Source organism: Eptesicus fuscus, chromosome 4 (genome assembly GCF_027574615.1).
Source record: "Eptesicus fuscus isolate TK198812 chromosome 4, DD_ASM_mEF_20220401, whole genome shotgun sequence".
NCBI lineage: Eukaryota > Metazoa > Chordata > Mammalia > Chiroptera > Vespertilionidae > Eptesicus > Eptesicus fuscus.
In genome coordinates, this window is record NC_072476.1 from 34,266,379 (window position 1) to 34,285,000 (window position 18,622).

An 18,622-nucleotide genomic window follows, 5' to 3' on the forward strand; every position below is an offset into this window, starting at 1 on the left:
GGCTCGCGAGCCGCAGTTTGCCGACCACTGACCTAGATTTTTAAAACCCCATAACTATAAAGTATAGTTTTATTAAAAAACAAACAAACATAACCCTCTGAATAAAATGAAAACCGGGGGGGGGGGGTGGATCTTAAAAAATGAGCATTTGCCAGAAACCAACTGCAAAACATCAAACTGAGTAATTAAATTTACATTAAACCCCAGAATCAGCCTGGAATAAGCAATCACTTGTCTAGGAATCTGACTGCTGAGTGACAGGAAGACACCTTCCCCCTAGGCTGGACTGCAGGGGGAAGGAACCATTTGGGGGAAGGCTCTTGGGTTAAAGGATCATTTTTGCTGGCAATCAAAAATAAGGTACCTATGTCTGTGCAAAAACTAACCTCTTCCAAACACAGGCGAGCATGTCTACAATTGTATTTTTATTACCTCCACGTTTTGAAGCAGTTCATGACCAGCAGAGTGCTTTGGGGACCTTTTTTACAATAAATGAAAGTATTTGTTTAAGAAAAAGGCACATGTTCCTTCAAATAGGTAAGAAAAGCTCCCAACCCCCTCCCCTCCCTTTCCCCTATGGGTACTCTAGAAATACGCAGCAAAGCGAGCCTTAGCTTCCTGACCCTCCCCCAGCAGCTGGGATGAGGCCAACATTCTCCTCACAGGTCATTTGATCTTGAGGTCCTTCAAGGCTGATTCCAAGCTCTGGAAGGAGATGAGCAGAACAGGCTGGTTCTTAGCTGTCCTGTAGACGTTCTACCACCCCAACCCCAGGCAGAGGACAGAAAACTTGGTCTTTGGGGCCCAACAGACCTGGTTTGAATCCCAGCCCTAGAAGGGAGGTGCCTCAGCATGCGGAGGCCCAAGTGTCAAGGGGCTGCCTCATCTCCCTACCGCATTCCAACGAAGTGCCTTTCTCCCACTTGAAAGACGGGCACCCAGAAAGGCTGCCCAGGCAAAATGGGATGAAGGGCCCCTGGGAGTCTGGTGGGAAGCCGGGGTGGGGTAAGACTCACCTTCACATCCCAGATGCTCATGCCACCGTCCATGCCAGTAGTGCAGAACTGTGAGCACTTGGCCTTACCCCCACTGAGCACCGAGATCTGGCTGCAAAGATGATGAGGGCTTTATGGATCCCGGCCTGTGCTGGACTCAAGTCCAGCCTGCCCTCCAGGAGCTCTTGGGGGGCACTGACTTCAGTGAGAAGTCCTGGGGTTTGCTCACAGGGACAGCCTGGGAGGCAGGCTGTGCAGGACCACAGAACAGGGCTCACAAGTGTGCTTCAGGAACAGCAGCAGTGTGCAAGGTACAAAGGGCAGCCCAGGCGACTGGAACAAGATACAAAGGCCTGGGCAGGGCATGGAGGACATGTGTCTGGGGAATGTGTGTAGTGACAATAGGGTGGCAGAATAAAGTAAAAGATGGGGCTGGGAGGTCGAGGAACTAGTTCTGAAGAGCTTTGAAAGTGGGACAAAGGTGTTTGGTCAGAAGACATCACTACCCAGCAGCCACAGGAGGGCTTCACTGGCTCGGTCAGAAAGTCTAGCCAAAGTTCTTTATTTGCCACAGGGTGCACACCTGTGGCTGGCCGGACTGGGGAGTTTTGCAGGGCCTTCTCATCACACCCTGGTTCTCAGAGGCTGCGGCTGGACCTTGGGTTCTGCCACCAGTTCACCAGTTTCTAGCACTAGGCCAGCTTCAGCTGTGGCCCCGCCCATAGCTGGTCACTGCCTGGCCAACCGAGGAACAGGCCCCACCCCGATGGTCCTCACAACCACGTCCTACAAACGCTGAGGCTGCCTGCCTGCCCGCCCCACCAGACTGTATTGTGCAGCCTGAAGAGATCTACCTGGCTCCCCAAACCGGGGTCACACCTCCAAGCTGCTAGAAAGAGTCCAGATCCACCGCTCCCAGGACCACCCACTCCAGGCCCCATCCTGCCCCTCTGGCCCCGCCCTCAGCTGCCTCCTTTCTTACGCAGCGAATCCAGGCCCGCCTCGGCCCCACCCCCGGCCCACCAGACCCCCCTCACCTGACGCTGTTCTTGTGCAGCGAGTCTAAGCCCGTGCCGCCAGCCACGCCGCCCTCGGAGCTCGCCTTCTTGTCGAGGTTCTGGAAGCGCTCGCGGGCTGTCAAGCCGCGCTGAGAGTTTTGTTTGGGCACGTCCAGCCGCCCACCGAAGCTCAGCGTCCCCGCGGCGCCGTCGTAGGTAAAAAGCACCGGAAAGCAGTCGTGGCCCTGCGGTGGGGGCGGGGTGCTATTTGAGCACAGGCCGAGGGCAGGCGCAGCGCCCCCATTTTCCACCCGGGGAAACTGGCTGGAGGCAGGGCGTGCCAGCAAGGGGAAATTGGTCCATGAATCTGGCGGCCGCACAGGCCGGATGGACTTGGATGGAGCAGCTACCGGGAAGCTGATGCAAGCTTGCGGACACTGCCAGACCAAGCCCAGGTAGAGGGACCAGGTGTTGGGGCTTAGCAAATAGGGGTGGCTCTTACCCCAGTAAAACCAGTGTCTAGATGAGAAAGCTTGTCTGGGACTCCTCTGGGAGCCCAGGGACCTTCTGTCCTAACAGGCCAAGTGGGCTTGATCCCCCTCGAGGACCCCCATTATGTTTGCTGAGGGTGAAAAGGGACTTGACCGAGGCGGGCAGGAGGGAAGAACAGTAGTGCCCTCTGGACACATTGTCATTTCTACTTGCCAATAAAATAGGCAGAGATGTAAAAGATCCACCCAGGGCATGATCTCCACTCCCCCTCCTCCCTCCATGGCCCTTGGTGGAGCATTTTGGTGACAAAGCCTCCATCTGCACTGAGCAGAACCCCCTCACAACACCCACAATGGACATATAAAGTGAGCAAGAAGTAAGTATTTACTATGTCAAGCCCCTGCAGTTGGGGAATTTTTTGTTGTTACCACAGCATAATGCAGCCTATTCTAGTCAATAGACATATATGGATGAAAGGATGGATGGATGAAAGGAAGGGAGGAAGCAGGGAAGAAAAGTAGGGAGGGAGGAAGGGAAGGAGGGAACAAGTGGATATAACTGCCTGGGCACCTCTGGACTCGCGGGGAGACCTATTCTAATTGGATACTGCTTCCCTCCTTCCTTACCGCAGCCACCAGACTGTTTTCTGTGATGAAGGTCACGGCCAGCAGTGGCAGCGTTTCAGAGGCCAGTGTTGTGACTCTGAGTGAGAGAGAGATGTCAGCCACCAGCCCCCTCCTGCTCTGTGCCTGTTGTCCTCCCCTTGGGTGACCAGTACTCACGCCATCTTCTTGTCGGCATCAGCCAGGCACACCGTGCTGTCGTGGCTGACCCAGGCCACGCGGCTGCCACTGGCTGAAAAGCAGACACCGTGCACCCAGCCGCAGCTACTGCTGGACTCAAACATCAGCTCCCCAAAGGGCATCTTGGAGCCCCAAGGGGTGGGTGCTGGTCGCTCCTCCACTTCCTTTATGTAGGCTGAGAATATCCTGCCCACAGGGGGAAAATAAAAAAAGGTGACTGGGTGTCTAAAGAGACTCCCTTTCTCAAACCAGCCTGGTAAGGTAAGAGTAATTGGCTAGAAGCTCATGATACCAGAGCCAGCTTTTCATGACCTGCACCTGCACAGGTGGTCAAGTCTGGGCCTCAGTGCCATCTTTGTGCAATGGAGAAGGTCTCCTAGCTCAGTCCTGTGAACTCCCAGGACCATCCATTGGCGACACACCACCAGGAGGCGTCCTGGTCCTCATCATGCTGGCCACAACTCCACAGCCAGCCCCACGATGCCCCTTCTCCCTCCTACTCTGCACCTTGAACCATTCCTGCCCCTTGTCTTGCACACTGCTGCTCTCACACACGGTTAATCCTCCTCTATACCCCAGGACTAGCAAGGGGTCACCTGACAGATCAGGGTGCCAACAAAACAGCTCCCTACCCACCAACAGAGCCTCATCAGCACATCCTCCTCCCCATGCCCAGGACCTCCAAGGGGACCTCAGCCTGCTGGAGCCTTGTTTCCCAGGTGGAGATTCAGAGACCCAGGTCATCTGCCTGGAGCTGGGAGCTGGAGGCTTGGGAGACTTAGGGCTGCTGAACCCAGAAGTAAAGAACAGCCTATGGCTACTGGGGAATCTACATTCCATGTCTTAAGATAATGAGGCAGCTTATCAGTCATTTATTCCTTAGTGTGAAAAAGCACACCACTCATTTTCCTTGGGACAGAAGCCAGGAAACGGAAGGGGTGGCAGATTCTAATGAAGCAAGAGAGGAAGGTCTAGGAAAGAAACCTTGTTGACATTAAGAGGTAGGAAGAGGCCAAGACTCTCCCCAGGCTGGAGACAGGAGCCAATGATCCTTGAAAGAGTAGAACCTCACAGAGCCCAGGTCACCCTCCTGGCAGCAGAGCTGGTCTACAGCTGGTCTGGAAGGCAGGGTGTGGGGCTCCCCCTCCACCCTCAAATTCCTGTCCCATTGATGCCAGGGTCCCACCCTCTCACCGGCACTTGAAGTCGCAGGAGCCTGCGGCCAGGAGCACGTTGTTGGGGTGCCAGTCCAGGCTGAGGACGGTGGAGCGAATGGGCTTCTTGATGTGCTTGCACACCCACCTGGATACGCAGTCAGACAGGTAGGGGGAAGAGAGAAGCAGACCCACTTACCTCAGTGTCAGGGGCCTTGGTGCCCCAGGAACTCCAGGCTCCCACTGCACTGGGCCCTGCAGACCAATGCAGTCCAGGAGAGAGGGATCTGGGCACTGTGAGCCGATGGGCCTTTCAGGGCCAGGTTCAGGCCAGCAATGTGTGGGAACTCTATACCCTGTCGCCTTTAAAACTCAAGACAACCGTGGGCAGGCTCAGTAAAGCTACTAATTGGCTAGAGTGGGATTTGAACTTGGGTCTCCCAGGCTCCAGCCTGAGCTTGTGCCTGGCGCCTGGCCTCTGGCCTCAGGGATCCAAGGGAGATTATGATGTGGCCGGAAGCTTGTGGCTGGGTACCTTGGGCAAGTGACTTTGCCTCAGAACCTAACTTTGCTCACCTGTAAAGCACAAACAGAGGCCCAGTCCAAGGGCCTGTGGGGAAATCAATGCCAATACACGTGCAGGGCTTAACGCGAGGACCACAGAGGTGGCCTGGTGTGGTTTGTCCCCTTGTTACTGAGACAGGGCTGTGGGAGCACCCAGTGGTGTGTAGAGCCCCTCACCTCATCTATGAGGTCCAGAGAGGTCACACTTCCCCAGGGTGGTTGAACAGAGAGACCAACACCCCATTTGGTGTTTTCTGAGACACTCTAGTGCCACCACCTGTTAGTCCGCAGCCCAGGGTACCTCCCAGCCCCTTCAGGCTCCGCCCAAACACCCACCAGTCATTTTCCTGTTCGAAATAGCAGATGGAGATGACCCGGGAGCCGCTGCCCACAGCGAACTTGTTCTCGTTGGGGGCCCAGCGCACACAGCGAGCGGCCCGGTTGATCCGCAGGATGACGAGGGTGGGCTTCCACGTGCGGCCCTTCAGTGTCCACACGTAGGCGTTGCGGTCTGTGCCGCAGGTCACAATGCGGTTACTCTCAGGGGCCCAGTCAATGCCTGTGGGAGGGGAGGGACACTCGGTTGAAGGGAACTCAGCTGAAGTGGATGACTCTGAAGTTCCATGTAGGCGGGGCTCAGAGGTCACAATCTGAATGAAGGCGGCTCCAGGGGGCGCTACTGAAGCTTGCTTACTGGGGGTGTTACAGTTCCGAGAACTATCACCAAACATGCTGGGAGGCCAAGCCAAGAGACAGAAAAGAAATGGGTTATTGGTAATGCTGGGCTGCTGGATCAGACCTTTCCTGGGGCCCACAAACTCTGAGTTTTACAGTAACTCGAACCAGCATAATCCCTTTATAACTTAAGCCACTTTGAATCAGGGCTGTGTTACAACCCAAGCTATCCTGCCAACACAGTGAGTATGTGGCTGGCCCTGGTTAGCCATGTCAACCCTTGCCTCCCTTCAGGAGGATGACCCACCTGTCACCTGCCCGTTGTGCTCTTTGAGCTCATGCACCTTGACCCACTTGGCTCCACTCTTCTCATAGATGTGCACTTCATGGTTGTTGGGGCAGATGGCAATCTCTGCAGGAAAGAGCAGGGTGTGGGAGTCAAAGATGCATGCATAACTATTATTGCTCGTCTCACATTCAGTTCTTATAAGTATATCTCTAGTGACACATGATCTCGCTCATCTAGGGGAAATGATGAACAACATAGACTGATGAACAAGAACAGAACCAGAAACAAGGAGGCATCGATCGGACTATCGGGCCTCAGAGGGAGGATAGGGGAGGTTGGGGGGACGGGGGAGAGATCAACCAAAGGACTTGTGTGCATGCATATGAGCCTATCCAACGGTTAAGTTCAACAGGGGGTTGGGGCATCCGTGGGGAGGGGTGTGGGATGGGAATGGGGGGATGAGGACAAATATGTGACACCTTAATCAATAAAGAAATTAAAAATAAATAAATAAAAATAAACAAATTAATAAATTAAAAAAAAAAAAGAAGATGCATGCATGCCCAGGTTCCCCATTGCCCTTCAGCTACCCTCTACCAGAATGCCCTTCACCTGGGCAGCACTTTGCCTTTGAGACTCTGCCTCAGAGGGGCCCGCTGAAGTCCCTCAGGCCCTGCTGGGCTCTTCTTATGACACCTCCCCAGGGACTGGCCCCTCTCACATGGACCATCCAGACATGCCCACAACAGTCTCATGACCTCTGGGAGCTTCGCCCAGTCCTCTGCTCTCAACTCCAGCCATGGTCCTTGCTGTCCCACCTCAGGGCCTCTGCACTTGTCCCTCCCTCCCTCCCTGTAGGTCCTGTACAAACGTCACCTCCTTTGAAAGGCCTTCCCTGGCCACCTTTTCTAAATCAGCACCTCTGCCTCCACTGCCTTCCCTCACCCCGTGTGTTCTTCATAGCTCATCTCACTACTTGCCATTGCAGGTTGTCTTCAGTCTATCCCAGCCCCTCCCCCACCTGGGAACCCCTGCACCTACAGCCCGCCTGCTCTCGTTCCTGTTCTCACCCCCACCCCTCAATGCCCACTCACCTGGCTGCCCCTGCTTGTCCCAGAGTGGCTCATCCCTTCCCTCCTAAACACCCAGGATCAGAAGTGAAGGAGGGGGACGGTTGGCCCTCACAGAGCCCGCAGTCCAGGGTGCCTGGCCACTTTAATGCCCACGTGTGCTCCAGGGGACGGAGGGCACTCACGTGTGCGGTCCTTGTTCCAGGCGTGGCAGCTGATGGGCTCCATCAGGAAGCTGTGGTAGGCCATGGCTTCTCAGCTCCTGTGCCCAAGAAGGTGAGAACCCAAGTCAGCCCTGCCCCTGCCCCAGACCAGGCCCCAACTGACCTCACAGCAGGGCAGTGGGACCACCCTGCCTCCTAACTCTGGCCTGATGCCTCCTTGTCTCACTCCTGGGACCTCAGTTTCCTTGTAAAATGACAGCCCTCGTGGGATGTCTTTGAGGCTCCAGGGAACAGAACAAGGTTGGGGTGGGAAGTACAGGGGTGCTGAAGCCACTGTGAGTGGGGTGTGCAGGGACCCTGCGCCAGGCCGGTCATCACCCATCATCTGTGCCTCAGTTTTCTCATAGATAGAGCTCCCCCCAGAAGAATGGGGTGAGGATGAAATGAAACCATCTCAAAAGCCGAGAGCAGTGCCCTCCATACCCAGAGCCCTGGTCTTCCCCACTCTCTTCCGGGTGGATAAAGAGGGGGAGCTTCTGTAGGCGCCTGTGGGGAAGGACACAGGCGGACCGACAGAGAGATCCTGTTTTCATCAAGAAAACCCCTTTGCTGCTCCTGTGGCTGGGAGGGTGGGCTGCACTGGGCCTGGAGTGGGTGGTGGGGTCTTTGGGGGTCCCAGGATGGCATGGATGTGAGATGAAGGAGGGTCCAGAGGGCAGCCAGGTGCCAAGAGGAGGGGGACTGGGCCCAGCACTGCAGGTTCGGGCCTGGCAGCAGCAGCAGCTACTGGACCTCCCACCTGGAGAGGGGCCACAGCTCAGCCCCTGCACATCTCAAGCCTCCTCCCACCTGCTGGCTGAGCCCATTGGGCCTGAGGAGAGGTGGGGTCCACACCTAGAAGCTTCACCCACTGCTTTCCTTTACCCTCACCCCTCCTCACATAGCTCTGCTCATTTCTGCTCTGGCCTGGCTGGCTCCTCCCAACAACCGCCCTCTCAGGCCACTCCTTCCCTCCTGGCTGTGGCTAGGGGCGAGGCCCCCCTGCCTCTTCTTCATGCTGAGCTTGCTGCCCTCAGCCATCTCTGTGCCTGGAGTCTGCAGAACTCCTGGCCTTCACACATGCTACTCCCTCTGCAGGGAAGGCTGCTTTCTGGGGACATGCCGGATGTGTCTTCAAGGCCAGTCCTGTCCACATTTCACACCTGTGTGCCATTCTCTCCAGCCACTCAATGCCCACTCTGTTCTATTGGGCAAAATCCTATTTACCCGTAAGACCAAAGTGAACATCACTTCTTCAGCAGCCCAGGCTCAGGCCACACATGCTCATGCATGTTCAGCCTTGTACACACACAAGCACACTGCCCCCATACATGTGTTTTCGGCCTTGCACACACACAAGCACATTGCTCCCATACATGTTTTCGGCCTTGCACACACACTAGCACACTGCTCCCATACATGTGTTTTTGGCCTTGCACACACACAAGCACACTGCTCCCATACATGTGTTTTCGGCCTTGCACACACACAAGCACACTGCTCCCATACATGTGTTTTCGGCCTTGCACACACACTAGCACATTGCTCCCACAATAGCTGCCTCCCCGGCCTATCTCCTTATAAGGCCTCTTTGAGTATGGCAAGGCCACGGAAGTGGCTGTGGTGGGGGAGCTGTCAGCCCAGGTCAGCATGCCTGAGGGGGATTTCCCCCAAGCTTCCGGTGCATCTGGACTGGGCCAGTGTTGCCATCCAGTTTTGCTGGGGCTGGGTGTCCTCACTGTCTGCACTATAGATGACTCAGGAATGGGAGCATCAGGCTTGTCTGACTGCTAAACTGTGCTAATCTGCCCACCCCCCTGTTCTAAGGGCACTCACAGGGCAAGGGCAGGGCTAAGGCCAGAGCCCACTTCCAAACCCCTAGTCCAGCTGAGGCCAACCACCCTGACCCCTTCAGTCCCAGGAGGCCCAGAAGGAAGAAGCCCTGTAGCTGCAGGCTGGGGTGAGGGTGGGAGTCCCTGGATCCCAGACTCAGGCTCAGAGTTGGTCAGCAGAACCCAACTTCCCAGCTCCAACTGTGTGGCCAGGCATTTCTGCCCCTTGCAAGGTCTTGGTAAGAGTGTCCGAGGACATGTGAAAAGCCTGTCTAGCATGCTGTTCCCGAGTTCCAGGCTGTGAACATGGAGAGGCTGGGTCAGCTGAGGACAGTGGCCCCCATACTAGCAAGCCGTGTACCTGAGAGGACTTGGGGAGCTCTGACCATTTTTTTCCCGGGTCCCAAAGGTTCATCAAGCTGGCAAAGATGCCACGTGCGCAGTGGGACAGGCAGGGGAGGGAGGTTCAGACTACACCTATCAGCGGTCGCACTTTAGCTTGAATTCAGAGAGAAACACTTCCTAGTCCACTGAACCAACACCTCAAAGGGGCAGGGCGTTCGGATGAAGGGGGTGGGAAAGGGGAAGAGGCACTTCCCTTAACGTTTTCATAACTTCTGCAAAGCACCTGAAACCAGCAAGAGCCCCAGCAATGACTCCCGCCCCCCAAGTACAAAAGAGGAAATGAGAGCAGGACTTCTCAGCCACTGTGGCCTCAAGGCTGTAGCCTCCTTGCTTAGGCATCAGTAGTGTCTGTGGTCAGACCCCGGGAAGCAGCCTTCACACTGGGCCACCTGCCTCGGACCTTGGACTTCAGCCCAGGAAAACCTCTACCCTACAAAAGGAGGGAGCTGGACTCACTGCCAGCCACTCTCCTGCTGAGGAAAATGCTGTCAGGGCTGCTCTGCTCAAGCAAGTTGTCTCAGGGATGATTTCTGGTGGAGACAAAGGCAGGCGGAGGCCGTGGCCTCCGGGACACCCACCCACTTGTCCTCATGGTTCGGCGAGCCAGCACTCCTGTGGGCCCATTTGACTTACAGACGAAGCGAGAGGAGGGGACCCTGGGCATGGCATTGGGACTTGGCCCCCTCCACCCCCAATCACCTCTGAAACTGAGTGAGGCTGGGGGAACACGGACCAAATCCTGAGACTCCCTGCTCTACCCCAGCCTGGGGCCAGGATCTCTCTGTGGTCCCCACATCCACACGCAGAGAATGCTCAGTGTGAATGGACCCAGGGGCTCGAGTGGCTGGTGGTGTGAGGGCAAAGAAGAGTGACATTGGGGCTAGGAGGGGGTATGGGTCCCCAAGGGGTGGGGTGTGGGTTTCCATCCAGGGGGTGCCAAAGACCATGCACTGGGGCATAAGCCCCACGGGGACGGATATTTGTTCAGTGATGTATCCCCAGAACCAATTAGAATACCTGCCAAACAGTGGCACATGAATACAATTTGTACATATTTACTGGTTTACTGGAGAGCATGTACTCAAATTTTTTTTTTTCCTGATTGGGTCAATGATCAGAAAAGCTTGGAAACCTGCAATCTAGAGGGTCCCCTGAGGATACAGGGTGACTACAGCTCCTTCTAAAGCAAAGCAAGTCAGGTGAAGGGTCCCGGGCCTTGGGGCCCCTTCCTTACAGTGCTGGGTTCAGATTCGGGCTCTGTCCCTGCTGGCTGGGTGCCGTCGGCCAATGCTTTCCTCACATCTCCATCCAGAAAAGGCTGGGGCTGGACAGGCACCCGCTGTAGGTTTTTTCTTACTTGAAGAGAAGCTTTGCCAGCCTTCCCTGAACCCAGACATTTGGCTGTATTTTCGGCTAATCCAGGCAGGAGGTGCCTGGAGCAAGGATCTCTGCTTTACAGGCGCTCAGGGAAGTCCCCACCCAGCTCAGAGGCTGGCTGGAGAGAGCTGCCAGCAAGCCGTTTGGCAGCAGGCTAAGCCATTACTCCATTTCCTGTTGTGCGTGGAGCAGCCCCTGCCACCCCAGACAGACCAGCCAGCCCCTTCTCCCTCACTCTCCCCTGGAGCCTTACAAACCAAAGTCACGTCAAGAAACACAAATGAAAACCATCACAAGGCACCGTAAAGCCCCAGTTAAAGGAACTCAAACAAAACAAAAACACATAAAACTTAATGCTGGCAGGGCTGTAGAGAAATTCTAATTTGTTGCTAATTTATTCAGTCTTTCTGAAGAGCGATGTGATAACGCTCAACTCAACAGCTGGGTAGGAGCAAACAGAACAGAATAACATGAACAGGAAATTAAGATCATTAACACTTGGGTGACATAAATTCTTTTTTTTTTTTTTTTTTGCTAAGAAAATAGCCACTGAGTTGTTTTTTTTCCCCCTCAAAGCAAACATGTTCATACTAACCCTCTTTGTCATGGGGACAGGGAAGAAAAATCCAGATGACTACAGACATGGAGAGAGTACATGTGATAGTAACACGGTATTCTGTTTAACTATCGCAAGCACATATGTAATTAACTTTACTTGGCATCTCTAATGCCCAGGATTCCCCAGGATTTTGACATACAATCTATTCTCTCTTCTAAACCAAGCCTAATACGTTTTTTCTTTTTTGTTTTGTGTTGCTTTTAACCTTCACTCTGAGACTCAAAAGCCAAGATTGGCTCAAAGTCACACCGCTCTTAAAAGGCACAGCAAATTCTGACCCCCAATCTCAGACTGGGTTCACCTGGGCAGACACCTGGGTTCACCTGTGGGCCGGCCTTATGGTGGCGGCAGCAGCAGCCACACGTGCCTCTGTGTGCCCGGCGCAGCAGCAGCGCCGGACCCGCTCCCAGGCGGGGGCCCCGTGTCCCCGAGGAGCCAGGTGAGGCCCAGGGAGGCGGTGGCCCTCTTCCCGGGGCCCGGGGACCTCACAGGCAGGGGGTGCCCTTAGCCCCGGGCAGCACCGACCTCGGGGCGGGGGCCCGGGGAGCCCCACTAGTCACTCCTTCTCTCCGGTCACCGCCCGGGCCCGCCCTGCCCTGCCCCTCCGGACGGCCGGGCTGCTCGCCCCGCAGCTGCCGGGAGAGGCGCCGGTCAGCTCCGCCGGCGTCTGGGGCCCCGGTTCCCGAGGCTCCGCCAGGGGGGACCCTCAGACCCGGCCTGGGCCCCAGGCGGGGGAGGGGGCGCCGCGAGGAGCGAGGGGGCGGGCGGGGACGCCAGCTCATTTCCCGCTGCAGCAACCCGGAAGGCGGGGGGTGCAGGGGAAGTGGCTGGGCGTGGGTCCCTCGCCGACCGAAGTAACGGGGACACCGAGCGGGGGGCACAGTCGGGGAGGTGGGGGGGCGGGAGCGGACGCGCGGGCCGGGGGCTCGGCCACCTCGGGGACGCCGGGTGCGGGGAGTCCTCCGCTGCCCACCCTGGGCCCGGCCCGCCGCCCTCGCCCCCCGCCCCGAGCCTCTCACCACCTGGCGCCCCTTCACCTCCGGGGGCTCCCCCACATCTCCTGGCAGGTTTCCTCCCTCCCCGCCAGGCGCCCCCTCCCCGCGCCCCCGTCACCTCCAGGCGAGCCCCTCGCCCCCCACCTCGGGGCCCCCAGCCCCGCACGCCCCCCACCTCGGGGCCCCCAGCCCCGCACGCCCCCCACCTCGGGGCCCCCAGCCCCGCACGCCCCTCACCTCGGGGCTCCCGGCCGCGGACTCTGGGCAGTCGACGCGCCGAGCCGGCTCCGGGACCCGCAGCTACTTCCTCGTGGGCGGCGGGCGGGGCCTGCAGCCGCGGCTCCGAGGGGACGGGGCGGGGGCGGGCGGCCGGAGGGCAGAGGCCCCGCCCACCTCGCTGCGTTTGGGGGCTGCCCGGCCCCGGGGCACCCAGACGTTGTCCGGGACCGACCCCGCCGCGGTCTGGGCGGGGAAACCGAGCTCAGAGCCCGGAGCGCCGCCTGGGCAGCCGGACGGCCGCGCGCACGTCCCTCCCCACCCCCAGCGCGGCGGGCCCGGCGACTGGGGGAGCCTCCGCCGGCCTCGGGCCCCGGCTCGCAGGGACCGCCCCTTCCTCCACCCGCCGGTACCCGCTGGGCAGCAGAGGTGCACGGGCGCCGCCCAGGCCGGGGCGCTGGCCGGGCGGGAGCGCTCTCCGGCGGCCCAGCACGCGCAGCGCCGGCTCCCGGCACCGTCCCGCCGAGTCGGCTTCGTTGGCTCGGCCTGGCCGCCGGGGGTCGGGGGTCCAGGCCCGGGGGCCCGGGGGCGGGCTGGCGTGGAGCACGCAGGACCTCACCAGAGGTAACGACGGCCTCACCGGGGTCCTTTCCTGGGCACGCCCGACGCCCTGGGAGGGGTGGGGCGGGAGCCAGAGATGCAACCGGTAGGCCCCCCACAGAGTCCCCTCACAACTGCACGCGTCCCCGCGGGAAAGGGGTTGCCTTGCAGACCGTCTGAGAAGCCCGGGGCTGGAGACGAGGAAGCCCCTTCTACGAAGCGGCACGAACCTGAACACGGAGGTGGAACGGCCGCAGAGGAAGCCCGCCGACCTGGGTGGAGCTCGGATGGGAGAGAACCCCCGAGAGCTGGCCGGAGCCCTGGGCGACCTCCGACCGGCCAGCCTGAGCCCACCCGCCCCATCCCGAGGTCTCCGGGACACGGGGCAAGGAGCCTGCTTTGTTTCTAACTGGCTGGAGCTGTGCTTTTCTGTTCTTCATCACCGACAGCATCCTGACAAAGACGCCTCCCTGGAGCCCTGTTCTTCCCTGAAGAGTGAACTGAGGCAGCCCCATTTGATGAAAAGACGACTCATCAGCTGAGTGCGAGCAGAAACCCTGTCTGCATTGCTCACTCCGCCGTCCCCGCCGCCGGGAACGGCGCCTGGCGCAGAGGAGGCCCTGGGTGCACATCTGGTGAAGGAGCCGGTGAAGGAGCCAGATGCGTGGTGTCGGGAAATCGAACCCAATCCGGGCTCTGCCTCGGCAGCTGTAGTGTGACTTCCCTTCAGCGCCTTGGCTTCTGCATCTGTGAAGGGAGGCGGACGCAGGACACGCTGGGCTGCCTCACAGGCCTGCGGTCTCCGTGGCAGGGAAGACCCAGTGGGTGGGAAGGCACAGCTCACACAGGGAAGTGGCAGGGGTGTTATTTGAAATGGCTCCCTTGGGGGGGTGGGGGACAAAGTTTTCTAAGCCTAAGAAGTGAAGCCACTTCCTGGGTGAGGGGGGTCTGGGGGTGGAAGAGTTCATTTGGAGAGCTTTCTGTTTCTCCCCGGAATCTGCCTCCCCCTGTGGTGCCCTGGGAAGAAGATGCTGTACTCCCCGTCTTTTCCGCCTTCTCAGGTATCCAAGGAATGCAGCCGCACACCCAGGCTTCAGGGCAGGCTGCCTTGGAGGAGGGCGGTCAGCCGGGGCTTGGTGCAATGTGTTGGGGTCATCAGCGTTCTTTGACTTTCTGCTCCTTCCTCCTCACCGAACTGGCCTTACTGCCCCCGGTCACAAGCGGTGAGCCATGCTGCAGGCATCTGGCTCAGGACGCGGTGGGCTGGCCAAGGCAGGGGACACCAGGGGCAGAAGCGTTTCCCATAAGAGCCCAGCATGTTTTCCTCTCCTCTCACCGAGTGCTCACCCCTGAATGCGGACCATGGGTCTCTCTCCCTGAGGCCAAGGGATTGCCCCCTGATCCCTGTGAACAGGAGGGAAGAGGGGAGACACTGTACCTCCTTCCCCAGGCCACACGTACATGTGAGGTGGCTGAAGCCTGGGAGGGCAGATGAACTCCACGCCTGAGGCTCAGGACTCAGTCAGCATTCCACATCCCGGGTCCTGCTCTAGGGGGCAGGCCTTCTGATAGGGCTGGCACCCTCTTGTGCACCCCCTTCCAAGCCACACAGTTGTATGGGGCAGTTCAGTTGAGAAACTCAGGTGTACAACGAAACCCCAAAAGGTATCATCAGAGGGGTCCCCTCCTGTCCGTTTCAGTGACATTGCCCTGCTCCTGAGCTTGGGTGAACGGAACTGGCCTTGGTCACTACCGTCCCTCCACTTCCTGCTCTCGCCCAGTAGGGAGCATGCTTATCAGTATGGCTGGGGCTCTGGAGATTGTCATGGTTCCAACATAGGGGTCACTCCCCCTCTGGGCTTGCGTTTTGTTTTGTCATCTTTAAAATGTGGCAACAGCCCTAACCGGTTTGGCTCAGTGGATAGAGCTTCAGCCTGTGGACTGAAAGGTCTCAGGTTTGATTCCAGTCAAGGGCACATACCTTGGTTGCGGGCATATCCCCAGTAGGGGTTGTGCAGGAGGCAGCTGATCGATGTTTCTCTCTCATCGATGTTTCTAACTCTCTATCCCTCTCCTTTCCTCTCTGTAAAAAAATCAATAAATATATATTTAAAATAAAATAAAATGAAATGTGGCAACAGCCCTAGCTGGTTTGGCTAGGTGGGTAGAGGGTCCTGAGTTTGATTCCGGTCAAGGGCACATGCCTGGGTTGCGGACTCAATCCCCAGTAGGGGGCGTGTAGGAGGCAGCTGATCAATGATTCTCTCTCATCATTGATGTTTCTCTCTCTCTCCCTCTCTGAAATCAATAAAAATATATTTTTAAAAAATGTGGCAACAGCCCGGCCAGCGTGGCTCTGTGGTTGAGCATTGACCTATGAATCAGAAAGTCACAGTTCGATTCCTGGTCAGGGCACATGCCCAGGTTGTGGGATCGATCCCAGGGTGGGGTGTGCAGGATGCAGCCAATCAATGATTCTCTCTCATCATTGGTGTTTCTCTCTCTCCTCCCTTCCTCTGTGAAATCAATAAAAATATATATATATAAAATAAAATAAAGTAAAATGTGGCAACAACAGTTCCAGCACTACAGGGTTGTTGTGAGCAGTTAATGGCTAATGATGGTTTACCTCGGTGCCGGGCACAGGTAGCTGTTCCTACAGTAATGCATCAAGGGCTGGGTGAAGCACCCTCTTCATGGATCCCTCAGGTGACTGACTCTACTTCAGTGCTTTTCAAAATGTTTTTGCTCAGGACCCACAGTGATATATATTGCGACCAAGTACACACCTCTCTATGTATCTGAAACGTTAAGTGTTGTGAAACAATACTTACTCTTACTATGTGTAATACAAAAATCTGTTATTTTCTCGTTTTATTTACTTTTATTTTTTTACTTAGTGTTAGCTTTGATTATATTAAATGCTAGTATTACAAATCAATCCAAATGTAGTAAAGCTAAGTACAATGGGGACATTTCTCTTTCTAGGAACAACCCTTTTACACATCCTAGTACCATCCCCTAGTGGAGGGCTCTTTCTTGTGGAGTCCTTAGCCTCTCCTGACGTTCCCCTCAGAGAGTGAGTGAAAGGAGAGAAATCTTGAGCTCTCTCCAGAGGCCAGTGGTGGCCTAACTTAGAAAGCTTCGATGACGCCTCGGGACCCACAGGATGTTTTCTGCTCTTTTCTCTGTTCCTCCAGATGTTTGTGCCTCCTGGGTGTGTGCCCTCTGGATCTACTTCCCACTCTTTTCCACTCTGCTCTGGGCCTCAGCACGCTCACCTGTATAGACTGCATTCGTGAGCTCTCTTGCCCTCTGACTTCCAATTTATTTTAACCAAGGGACGTCACCAGCATTGGGGATGGGAGGTGGACAGTGCATTTGTCTTTTATGTCAGTTTCACTTCTTCCCCTGTTGGGTTTATGGCAGGGGTCCTCAAACTTTTTAAACAGCGGGCCAGTTCACTGTCCCTCAGACAGTTGGAGGGCCGGACTATAGTTTTTTTTAAAAAAAGAACAAATTCCTATGCACACTGCACATATCTTATTTTGAAGCAAAAAAACAAAACGGCAAAAAACACCTGCATGTGGCCCGCGGGCCGTAGTTTGAGGACGCCTGGTTTATGGCATCCCTTGGTTGCCGGCTTGCTCTCTCTCTGCCCCACGCAGCTCACATCTGGTCCTGGAGACATTCAAGCATCCTCGCCCCTGTCTTCAGGGGAAAGTCTGCTCCAGGGCAGTCTGGTTTCTGCTCTCTCTGCCCTCAGAGCAGCCGGCGTCCCACTCCTCTTGATTTCATAGGCATGCGTCACAGCACAGTCACTATGCTCAGCAAACACACAGAGGTCCGTATCTGAAAGATGATCTAATCTCACAGCAGGTTTGAGGGAGGGTTAGATAGCCCCTGCTCTTCCCCCATGGGCATGGGAGGAGGGCTGACACACAAACACACTGACACACTCTCCAACAGAATTCTTATTTCCAAATTCAACCTTGAGATGAGGATTTGCTAAGGGTCACAATCTGGTTTTTGCCCCCACCTTGCAAGTCCTGAACAGGTGTTTTTTTTTTTTTATTTTTTTTTTATATATTTTATTGATTTTTTACAGAGAGGAAGGGAGAGGGATAGAGAGCTAGAAACATCGATGAGAGAGAAACATTGACCAGCTGCCTCCTGCACATCCCGTACCGCGGATGTGCCTGCAACCAACGTACATGCCCTTGACCGGAATCGAACCTGGGACCTTTCAGTCCGCAGGCCGACGCTCTGTCCACTGAGCCAAACCGGTTTCGGCCACAGGTGTTTTATTTTTATAAAATGCCAGTCATGAGCTAGTAAATGGATTTTTACAATCACTACTGGGCTCTGGCCCTCAGTGTGACCGTACTTCCCTTCTCTGAACTGAAGTAGTGTATTAGTTTCCCATTGCTGCCGTGGTAATTGCTAAACAGGTGGCTGTAAACAACACCGACGGATTCTCTTACAGTTGTGGTCGGGTCCACAACCAGTCTCCGTGGGCAGGTGGCGTTCCTCCTGGAGGCGCCGGGAGCTCGTTTCCTTGTCTTGCCCAGCGTATAGAGGCTTCCTGCACTCCTTGGATCTGTGGCCTTGTGACACTCCGACCTACCGTTCCATCATCACTCACCCTCCCGCCTCCCTCCTGGAAAGATCCCTGTGATCATGTTGGTTCCTCCTGGATCACCCAATATCTTCTCCCCATCACATCTTTAAGTTAACCCCATCAGAAAAGTTCACAGGTTTTGGGGATTAGGGCATGACATCTTTGGGGGGCATTATTCTATCTACCACACTTTGATAAGTTATACACAATAACTGAAATAACATAGCTCATAATTCATATTCTGATCTGTGCTATTCCACATTGGGGTAGCTTTATTGCCTTAGCTACACTGCACGCCTGGGGGAACCCTGGGCCTTCACATCAGTGCCTCCAGAGATGGGCACGCAGGGAAAGTAAACTACGTGTGATGACTGTTGGGCCAGACTGAAGAGTTATGCGTAAGTAATTCATCTGCATAATGAAGTTCTAAGGCTGACTCCGGTTTCCTAATACTATTCTGGAAAGAACTACTAAATGTTTTTTGGTTAGCAAAAGCCTTCATACATTGTTTCCTACCCTCTGCTACTAGAGGGCCAGAGCTAAGCCTGAAAGCAAACCCACCTTTACTATATAATAGAATTACTAATACTGCATTACCATTTTACCGGTAGGGAGACTGAGGTTCAGTATGTTAACTATTGCTCAAGGTTACACAGCTTGGCAGAACTAAGCTTCAAATCAAAGGGCTTTGGTGATCACCTAGAGCCCCTCCAG

The 18,622-nt window shown here is 55.9% G+C and overlaps 2 protein-coding genes across 3 annotated transcripts; one reads left to right on the forward strand and one right to left on the reverse strand.

Moving 5' to 3' along the window:
• Positions 1 to 410: 410 nt before the first annotated feature.
• Positions 411 to 13,011, reverse strand: ARPC1B (actin related protein 2/3 complex subunit 1B). Of its 2 annotated transcripts, XM_054714926.1 has the most exons (11): positions 12,709 to 13,011; positions 7,226 to 7,302; positions 5,989 to 6,093; positions 5,343 to 5,565; positions 4,483 to 4,590; positions 3,268 to 3,474; positions 3,112 to 3,187; positions 2,033 to 2,238; positions 1,017 to 1,107; positions 664 to 705; positions 411 to 478 (listed from the first exon to the last, which is right to left on the reverse strand). In XM_054714926.1, exons 2-10 carry the CDS (start codon positions 7,287 to 7,289, stop codon positions 667 to 669), a joined length of 1,119 nt encoding a protein of 372 aa, XP_054570901.1. In that variant the 5' UTR covers positions 7,290 to 7,302; positions 12,709 to 13,011; the 3' UTR covers positions 411 to 478; positions 664 to 666. The 2 variants fall into 2 exon arrangements, with proteins under 2 accessions (XP_054570901.1, XP_054570900.1); XM_054714925.1 differs by having other exon boundaries at positions 411 to 705; positions 12,709 to 13,010.
• LOC129148676 (collagen alpha-2(I) chain-like) lies at positions 7,288 to 15,345 on the forward strand. The gene is made up of 4 exons (XM_054714173.1): positions 7,288 to 7,316; positions 11,786 to 11,915; positions 12,980 to 13,311; positions 13,445 to 15,345. Exons 1-4 carry the CDS (start codon positions 7,288 to 7,290, stop codon positions 13,827 to 13,829), a joined length of 876 nt encoding a protein of 291 aa, XP_054570148.1. The 3' UTR covers positions 13,830 to 15,345.
• Positions 15,346 to 18,622: the final 3,277 nt, after the last annotated feature.